Source organism: Artemia sp. Qi Xiang Cuo, chromosome 4, assembly GCF_049724085.1.
Source record: "Artemia sp. Qi Xiang Cuo chromosome 4, ASM4972408v1, whole genome shotgun sequence".
Classification (NCBI taxonomy): Eukaryota; Metazoa; Arthropoda; class Branchiopoda; order Anostraca; family Artemiidae; genus Artemia; species Artemia sp. Qi Xiang Cuo.
In genome coordinates, this window is record NC_142797.1 from 82,039,340 (window position 1) to 82,049,981 (window position 10,642).

Sequence of the window (10,642 nt, forward strand, 5' to 3'; positions counted from 1 at the left end):
CCTCTGCTCAAAGAAATATATTAATAGAATAAAAGTAGTGTCATTAGATTCATTATTTTATGATCTTCAAAAGTTTTATGGTCACACTTCTGACACTTCACTCCAGTACACATCCTGAAGGTCATAGATATGCTACCAACTATGAGATGTATTTATGGTTTTTCATCTCATGATGTCATGTCTTTATTGTCAACAGGTTTCCTGAATTCTTGACCTATGAAAAATAGTTGGCCTAAGTTATTGCAGTTTAATTTATTGGATAAAAATATTGTTTAGAAATTTAAATAACAATGGAAGGAAATACAATAATTTGACTAATAGTAATAAGCTCCATATTATAAAGTGAGAAATCTATCGTTTTAGCATTTTCACTAAATATCATAGTTGTATATTGGCAGCCGTTAGGGAGTTAGGATGCATTTTCAGGAAAGCAACTATGAAAGTTAAAAGGTGTACAAAAAAGAAATTTGATTGCAGACCAACTAATTTATTATAATACCACGTTGCCCTTAGAAATGGTCATGCACTACAAGTTTACCTCCATTAATTTCAAGTAATTTAACATAGCCTATTCTAGTCTAATCTCTCCTTCAGTAATGGTGTAGATCAGGGACGCCTATAAAAGAAATTCTAATGTATAAGTACTAATGTGTGCTTTAAATGAGTTTCAACGATTAGGTCTGTTGTCCTTCAGGTCTCTTTATCTCTGCTATACCTTTATATCTCCTTCTTTTTATTTTTTTTTTATAATTATAAAAATAATTAAAAGGATTTTTAATAATCATTAAATACTTCCAAACTTTTATTATAATTCACATTGGCTAGATCAAAATGTGTTTTGAATAGAATAAAAGCCAGGCTAAACTGTCTGAATGGGAAATACGAAACACTATAATAACAAAAGAGTAATACATTTCACTTTCCTAATCAGCGCTCTCTCCAGAATATAATGGTTAATGTTGCACCTGTCCATTATTATCAGGTAAATGTCCCTTTTCTCCTAAATATGTGCATACTTATAAGTTAATAATATTTGCAGTTTAAATTTGCTTTGAGGGATTATCCTACTTACAATGACACCTGAAACACATCCCGGCGGCAAAGAATATACCTAAAAGAAAAAAAAACTGGACCCAAGTTTATAAATAGGAAAAATTATCAGACAGTCATGTCAAAATTATAAAAGATATGTCATATTTTATGAGACCAGAACCAGGAAAAAAAAGTAAATGTTAATGATTTTTTACACAATAAAAAATTACATTTCAGAAGAAGTAAGGAGAGTTAAACTGTTACATTTTTAGTACTAATGCCCAATTGAGCAAGAAATCGACCCAATAAATATGAACAGAAAACTGATAAAACTACAGCCTGGATCTGGCCTGTACTAAAGGACAAAAGTATGCATATGACGATTTGTACAGATAAATGTTACATTAAAGGTACAGTTGGCAGAAATGGGTATTGATTATTCTATCAATCATAATTATTTACAAATTAATTTATCTGACAAAAATAAATTAACAAACTATAAAAAAGACACAAACCGGAGGAAAATAGAGCTGGGTGGTGCCAAATAGACTATGGACCCATGTGGGAAAGTCAGAGATAATCAAACTGGAGAATTGAATTGACTGTAATGAGTTTTGGAAACTTTGGGCTGGATTGATAAAGCATGGGTCGGAATTTGGGATCTGCCCTATCATCATCAAGAGGTATTTGACCTCTTTTGAAGGGGAGGACCCTCATTAATCCATAATTTATAAATGGTTCCCTTAATGCACATCTGGGGTTGTAATCCCCTCTTAGCCTTCTAAACTAGGGTTCTCAGAAGATACTTGGCCCGTTTTTTAGCACTAAGATCTTACATCTTTCTGCAAAGATTATCGTTTTTTAACTCATCTTTGTTCTAAGATCTTACAGCTCACTGATTTAGCAAAAAGTGTGAAGACCGCCTTTGTTTTGCCATATAGAATAATGATGAGAGAACTTTCATGATCTACTCATCAGTGTTCTCAGACCGCTGATCAGAGCAGAATGATGAAAGACGTTTGCACAAAAACGGCCAAAGATGTAAGATCTTTGTTCAAAGATTTCACTTTTAAGTGTTTTCTGACAAAAGATGTAAGATCTTAGCACATTGATGAGTGAAAAAACAGTCATACTGTCTCCTATTACCAGTCACTACCTGTTCACTCCAATCCTTTACTCATTTGCCCCAGTCTCTGTTCTGACCCTGTCTTGGACTTGACACTTAGTCCCTCCTAACATTGCTCCTTGAGCCATATTTCCAAGTTTTACCTTCAGTTGGCATCAACATGTGCTCTTCACTTGATCATGGGATAGCTCAGAGGAAACTCAAGTGTGTTTCACTCAGATTTTTACCCATTTTTTCTGTACACAAATTACTTTTACGTACCCATAACTTTACTTGTATTTTTTACCCTAAGAAATTTTGAATTATTTCATTTATGTAAAGTCGTGTTTGGATTCAAATGTAGAATTGTTTGTATCATTGGAGGTTGATGTAATGCATTGATAATTGGTCTCACACAGTGCTCTAAATTCAATCTTATTATTTCTTTACTTGTTTTAAGTGAGCTTTGAGTTTATCAATAATTTCCTATCCAGGCTCTGCTGATGACATGATTTTATAGAAAGCTGGGAAAGATGTGTCAGACCTGTGAGGGGTTTGACATTCAGAAAAATTCATTATTATTGCGTCAAGATATCCAGATAGCATACCTTTGTATTTTTACCAGCTCCCTAGACAAGTTTTGAGGTAGTGCTTCAAACTAGTTATGGAATTTCATGTTACAAAAGAAAATTGCACATACTCAGGCACAAAAATCCGTATTTTAGAGGGGGTGGAAATATTGGGTAAACCTTGGGGAGACAGCATTCTTATTTACCTAATAACTTCACTATGAATAGATGAGATGCTTCACTTATATTAACTGTCCTGAACCGTTTAAGTTGATTGGATACATAAACTCTTTGTACCCTGTCTCATAACTCCACAAAAAAAAATATGAAGACCCCCTGGGCGCCTCCCTTACCCCCGCCCAGGCCCGTATCAACGCTCTGAGGGTATCCCGGCGTCTCCGATAGGCTATTGTGATTACCGATCTGCCTAGTTTCTTTAAATTTACCTGTGCCCCTCCCCCACGTTAAAGTTTGATGTTAACTTGCCCCCCCCTCCAGCAAAATTAAAATTACTCCCCCAAGCAAAAACACAGGTAATGTAATAACTCTATTTTAATAATCTCAGTAGTAAACACAAGTTTTTTTATTTTTATACAATTCCACTTAAAAACGACTATATTATAGTTATCATAGGGTCTGATGGTGCTAGAACCTTTTAGGTGGATCAGATTAAAGGGATCTTTTGGCCCCTTCCCCCTCTGTCCCTTCCCTTCAAGTCAAAATTGAGGCCCTTAGCACTTCCCAAAAGTTTCAACTTGACACCTGGAGGCATTCCAGAGATGCTGCAGATGTGCTATTTTGATAACCTCATATCGTGTAGTATCAATGACTTACGTTGTCCCTTTGGCGCGAAAAAATTTTACATAATTCAAATTCACAATTCACACCATTCAAATTCACAATTCACATGATTCTTTTGTGAAAATGTTTAGACGGGTTTAACACAACAATTATAACCCTCCACCAAACGTAAAATGGGAAGTACCATTGCTAATCCTTCCCACTACTTGAAAATTTGTACTGTATTCCTCAAGCCACTCCTGAAATATTTCAGATGTGCTAGTCTGGTAGCCTGAATATGTATATTAGCCTGAGATATGCTTCTTCCCCTCCCCCATGTTAGATATTGAGGTATAATTGACCTCATAACACCACCTGAATGTTTCAAATCTATTCTCTGTCCCCTCTCTTGAGCTAAAAATTGGTTGTCTGAATGCCCCCTCTCGCCCTCACAAAAAGAAATTGCTGAAAATTTCAACTTGGTTGCCCAATCTGTTCGTAAGGTAGTTCATATAATGTTATCTTGATGACCTGGTAACACAGAGTGTCTCTTGATTTACCTTGCTACTGAAATGTTAATATATTTTAAGTCCTATACTGCTTTAAAATACATATATTCCCTTGATTCCTGTGGATACAAAAAGGAAAATTTCTGGAAAGTTTCAACTTGGTCTCTCAAGCTGCCCAGGATGTTGTAGATATACTATTTTTATAATCTGGTGTACATAGTATCTTTTGGTTTGCTTTGATATTTAAATGGGATCGCATCTGATGTCCTATAGCAGCTTATATGTGCTAAAACGCTTAGATTGACTAAAGACAAAATATGAGGGAGGGACTATATATTTAGCCCCTCCCCCAACAGAACTTTGAATTACCACCATCCCTCCTACTTCTTTCCTGTACACTTCCTGACAGTTTCAAAAGCATTTCCCAGGCTGTTTTGTAGATATTCTGCAACGCGGACGCGCATAGTCCCCTTTTAATTTATCTCCATCCTTGTCCTTAAGTCATTGTTTAATTATCTCTTAACACTCCCTGAAAATGTTTAGTTGTATTGGAGACGCAACATTTAGTCACTCCCGCCAACACAAAATTCCCCTTTGCCAAAACTTTTAGGTGGATTTGCGGCAAAATATGTATAGCCTTTCTCTTCCTTCTTATAGAGGTTGTTATTTGACGTCCAAATGCCCCATTACCCAAACCAACTCCCTAAAATTTTCAACAGAATCTTCCAAGCCATCCCTACAATATTACAGATGCATAATTTTGGTAACCTGGCTACACATAGTGTCTTTTGACTTACCTTGCTATTTAACTGTGAACACATTATAAATCACATTGCAGCCTGTAACGCACGAAGTTTTCATGGAACAGAGACAAACGTATTTAGCTAATTCCCCAGCAGAAAATTTGAAATTTTCTTTGTCCTTCTGCGTCCTTCTCTGACACTATTGGAAGGTTTCAAAAATATCCTCCAAGCAATCCTAAGCTATACTTCATACTTCATTTGAAAACCTGGATGCAGATAGTCTGTTATGATTTATATTAACCCTCCCCCCTCATTAATAGTTCAATGTCCAATTGCCTTAACACTCACTGAAAGTTTCAATTTGATACCCCAAGGTGTTCCTGAGCTATTGCATATACGCCATTATAATAAAATGGATAACAGAATAGTGTCATTTGATTTACATCATAACATATATGTGCATAAATACTAACTCTCATACTATCTTGTGGTGAAAATTTTTTAGTCTAACAGCCCCACTACAAAAATATTTTAACAAATTGTATATAGAAAAAATTGGATTCATTTTTATAGTACCTATAGGGGGGGCTGAGTATCAAAAAAACATTTAAGGAGAAATAGTGGTTATTCTTAAATTACTGTTGGTTGTTAAAAAGCATTAGAACTTTTAATTTTCAGTTGAGTAAGCCCCCTTCTGATTTTGAATGATTACACTTCAATAAAAAGTGAACATTTAAGAAATATATATGTTTGGCCTTTTTTCAGCTCATCTTGGAGGAATCAATGTTTTCTTATATATCTTCAGCATTCGCATCCCCATAGCCCAAGCACTTAGTTTTATAAGTTTCATGCTGTTCAGGAAAAAAATTGACCCTTCTTGGGACCTGTTTCTTTTGAGGGGAGGGTTATGTCCCAGATTTATTTGTTAATGACGTTCCTCTTGGCCATGGAACTTGCATCTGCAAGTTTCAAACTGAAATAAGAATATTTTTTGACTGGTTCTAGATTTTTATGCTCTTACCCTCACTCCTCCCACACAGCGAAATAATTGATCCTTTTGATACTGAGAACGATTGTTTGGTCGCCTCAAGGTACTCACACACCCAACATCAAACATGCCCCTCTTTTTATAATAAAACCTATGTTTAAACAATCAGTAATTTGCATTATTTGTGTCCCTTGTCCAAGAATCTATTTGAGTTAATATCATTCTTGGAGACCTATTTATTGGACCTTTCGACTATTTTAAATAAAAGATCTATTTTAAATTTTGGGTCGGATGTTTTTGAGGGTTTTGGAAAGGACGGGTTGCAAAAAAGGACTTAGGGGGCAATCTGGTCGCCCTCCAATCATTTTCGACTCGAAAAAAAGAGTACTAGAACTTACGATTGAACAAGCACCCTCAAAAATTTCTACAACCACAATTTTTGTTCCAATCAACCTACCTTCAATTGAAAAAATTTTAACAAACACAAATAAGCCAAACCAATTTACACATTAAAGAAAAATGAAACCATGACAAAAAAAAAAACACATTTTTGATGTAATAATTAAATTTATTTTTATGAAAATATTAATTTGAAAATAATACAATAGAATAATTAAAAAGATTGGAATATCAAATAGCAATCAAATAGATGAAGACCGAAGGGAAAGAAGAAAGTGTTATTGATTTAATTTATCAATACTATTTAGATATTGCTTACTGATGCTATTAAGACTATTTGCTTACTGTTGCTTACAATACTATTTAGGGACTACTTAACCTTGTCTCATAAGTTAAAAACTTTTCCAATAATCTTTTTAAAAAACCTTAAAGTTACAAGTAGCTTTGACTTATATGTAAAATTAAATTAAAAAAAAAAATAACTTAACAATAAGAAGGGGGAATGTCAATTTGTGCGCAGCGGAATATAAATCTTCTTTTGTTAAGTGTTACACGATTACAATCAACTCCTATTTAGACATCTTCTTATTTTTTTGTATTTATTGTAATGTTTTGTATTTTTAGTACATGCGGAGATGTGTTGTTGGAGTTCTTTTCATTTCAGACGCTCTAATATCAAGCTAATGATAGTCTACCACATTTGAAATTAGAAAGGAAAAAAGAAAAAAAAGAAGTTTTTTTCAACTGATATTGAGGAGCAACATCAAAACTTCAAACGAACAGAAATTACTACGGATATGAAGGGGGCTCCCCCTCCTCAACACCTAACCCTTTGCGCAAGAGTTTTTTTTAGTACTTTAAAAAGCTTTTTCTTGTTCTAATTAAGCGACCCTTGTGTTTTAGGAGTCGTCCTTAAATACTTAGGGCAAGTTTAAAGCGTGTATTTTTCGATCTATGTAGTTTGCTATAAGGATCATTTTCCGCAATTCTTCATTTTGAGGCATTATATTATATTTCATGATCTATCAAAATAACATTTATTTTATTATTGTAAAAGTAATGAAATACTGTTATTATTATATTTTTATTTGATTTTTATTATTATTAATGAAATCTTTTAAGTGATGGAATTAGAAAGGTCACGTGGAATGCATTTTTAATTATTCGTGTTCCCATTAACTACATCTGCTGTACTCGTAAATGCTTTCAAAAACGCAATGTAGAATTGTGGCGTAAAAAGCGGAGGCTACAGGGGAGGGGGCAATCTCCCTCATATACGGTAAAATGTATGTTCACTTTATATATATATATGTATATATATATCATTTTTAAACATAGTGGGCAAATGGCAGGGTGAAATTGAAAGGGGGACTAGTTGCCGCCAATCACTGTCGACTGTAAAAAAGTTTATTGGTCCTTTCTATTTTAAATCGAATGAGCCCTTTTCGAAGTTCATATGACAACTCTTTCGATACGAAGTGCCATGGTCTAAACAAAAACAAAAAACAATACATTGTGCCCAAATCGATCTGAACTATAAAAATGTCAAGCCTTCCAATCACTAACTTAAATCAAAAAAGTTACTATCCATTTTAATTTAAGATTGATTTATACATGTTTTATTTTATACGTCACATCTGAAGCTCAACAAATTATCGGCGCACCGGGCCTAACTTCCCACCTGGGTCCGAAGGGTTGTGGGGGGGGGATGTTGGGGTGTGACACTCACAGACCAAAGTTCAAAACTTTCAAGTATGTTGAACAAAATGAATATCTCAAAATTTTGCTTGGATGTGTTTGGAAAAATGGTGGGCATGAGAGGGCGGCTAGTTGCCCTTCAATCACTTTTGACTATTAAAATGGCAAGGGCCCTTTCCATTTTTAATCGAATGAGACCTTTTTGAAGTTTCTATGACAGCTCGTTCTATAAAAACCTCGTATGACCACAGGTCAAAACTTTCAACCCATGCCGTGAAGGCTGGGGGGGTTGGAAGGGTTGTCATCCACAAAGACATAATTTCCAGAACTTTCAACTATGTAGAAAAAAATAGGTAACTCAAATTTTGATTATATGTGTTTGGGGAAATGGTGGGCGTGAGAGAGTTGCCCTCCAATTACTTTCGAATATTAAAAAGGGCACTATCCATTTCAATTTCCAATCGAATAAGCCCTTTTTGAAGTTTCTACGACAACGCTTACTATAAAAACAAGTTTTATTTGTTACTACATAGTCACTATCCTTTAAGAGGAGTTTTATTAAAAGAAATGCATCAGATATTTGTAAAATAAAAATCTAAGAAATAACTTTGTTACGAGTACTAGTAATAAAAAAAAACAAAATTAAAAGATGATGCCTTAATAGCTAGCCTACTACTCTTTATAAATCATTGAAGCACCAGCCTGCGTCAAGGTAACATAGTTCTGCATAATGGTCCTTCATTCCACTCTGATTAGAGCTCTGTTGTTTGGTATCTCCTGTAAAGTTCTTGCTATATTTCCCTCTACTTTTTTCTCTGCTTCTATATTTGTCTCTTTCTGGTCTTACTGTCCTGACCTTGACTTTTTACATCTGCATTCTTCTTTCGTAAAAAGTCTTGTGTCTATCATTGAATCTAAACGTCTAATGTTTATGCTTAAAACGGAAACGTCAAACCATTTTGGCTTGCTGTAAAAACGAAGAATATAGTAAAAATAATCATTTTTTTTTTCTTCTAAAAGGCACAAAACGAATCCACTTTAAATGATGAACGTCCTTCTCGGGATGAGGGTAAGACTAAAACGAAAAAGAAGAAAAAGAAGAAGAGTGAGCCAACGGATAAACTCAGTGGGACGGATTTGGATTATAAACTGGTGAGCTTAAGGTCGACTCTTGTAAGCCATATTCAGCTCCAGGAGTGTGGAGTTTATGTTCAAGCTTCTACGTTAGCTTCCGTAGAGGTTTTAGTAGAGTTTTTGAATACATCCAAAATTCAATATTCTAAGTTTGGAATAGGTCCTGTTGGAGTACAGGATGTCGAAAAAGCTTCCGCTATGTTAGAGCACGACCCTTTGTATGCTGCTATTTTAGCTTTTGATGTTAAAGTTGAAAGTGATGCTCGAGAATTTGCAGATGTGATTGGTGTTAGAATTTTTTAAGCGGATATTATGTATCATTTGTTGTATGACTCTGCAGGATATAAAGAAGAGCTAAAACAGAAAGGGCGCGAGCAATTTAAAAATATTGCTGTTTTTCCGTGCAAACTTCGTATTCTCCCGGATCATATTTACAATAATTGTGACCCCATTGTTGTTCGTGTAGTGGTTGAAGCGTAGTGGTGGTGTAGTGGTTGGTGTTATTAAAACAGGGACTCCTCTATGCGTCCCATCAAAAGAGTTTATGGAAATTGGTGTTGTAAAAACTATAGAAATCAAAAATGAGTCAGTTGAAATCGCCAGAGATGTATTAGAAGTTCATCTTAGAATATGGAAAGTGAGTGTTGACGTCCCTAAAATGGTTGGCAGAGAGTTTGAGGCGAAGGATGTTATTGTTTAAAATATTATAATGACCTCTATTGAGGCGTGTAAAGTTCACTTTAAAGAAGTTTTGACAAAGACTGACTGGAAGGTTATGAAGGAACTAAAAGTAATGCTCGATATTCACTGAATTTACTGATGTGTATTTCATTTAGTTTAATAGAAAAAAGTTTGGTCAATATTTTTTATTACAAATATTTTTAAAAGTGAATATAGTTTGTTCTAAAGATTTTTAGAGTTGCTTTTCTTTTTTTTAAAAACGAAATATAAACTTTGAAGCCCTTTTTGTTATATAAATTGGTATAATTAGTAATTATAAATATGTCAAAAAAAGAAATAAATAAATTGTTATGTGAGGGTTTTTGCCTAATAAGTTAATTTGTTTCTGTTTTTTTTTTTTTTCTTTTTTTCTTATTATATTTGTTGAAATTTTAAATACTTGATTTTTCTCCTGTAATACACCACTTTTTGTTCATATTTAGCTTCTTTTGGGTTCAGGTGATTTCTCAGCCCCTTTTTGTCTTCTTTGTGATTTTTTTTTAACTTTTTAATGCCTTGTCAGTTTACTTATTTGTATGAAAAGCTAATAAAAATGTAAAAAGAAAACCAAAATTTCCTTCTATTACTTCTTTTGAAGCGATTATTGAGAAATTAATTTGTTTCTTGTTATTTTTTGTTTCGAAATAAAGTGTTTCCAAGTACAGAATAAATAAAAATACTTAAAGATTTTGCTTTGGATCTATTTCAAACTTCTTTTGGGTTCGAACGATTTTTCATCTTCTTGGTTAATTTTTCATTTATTTGAGTATTTCTTCTTGATTTTTTATATAGACACAAAGGACTCCTCGTCAAGAATTCTTTGAATAAATGTTAGTGGACTGATTCATTTGCTTATATGATAAAAAATACAACGATTTCCGCTCATTTTTACGAATTACCCAGTATCATCCTGTGAGGTTTTGGACAAATTTTACTAGAGAACTCTGCTAACAGATACACAGCAG

General features: G+C 33.9%; 1 protein-coding gene across 1 annotated transcript; it reads left to right on the forward strand.

Moving 5' to 3' along the window:
* The first annotated feature begins 949 nt into the window (after positions 1–949).
* On the forward strand, positions 950–9,657 carry LOC148953512 (eukaryotic translation initiation factor 5B-like). The gene is made up of 3 exons (XM_089087989.1): positions 950–982; positions 8,844–9,245; positions 9,424–9,657. Exons 1-3 carry the CDS (start codon positions 950–952, stop codon positions 9,655–9,657), a joined length of 669 nt encoding a protein of 222 aa, XP_088944115.1.
* Positions 9,658–10,642: the final 985 nt, after the last annotated feature.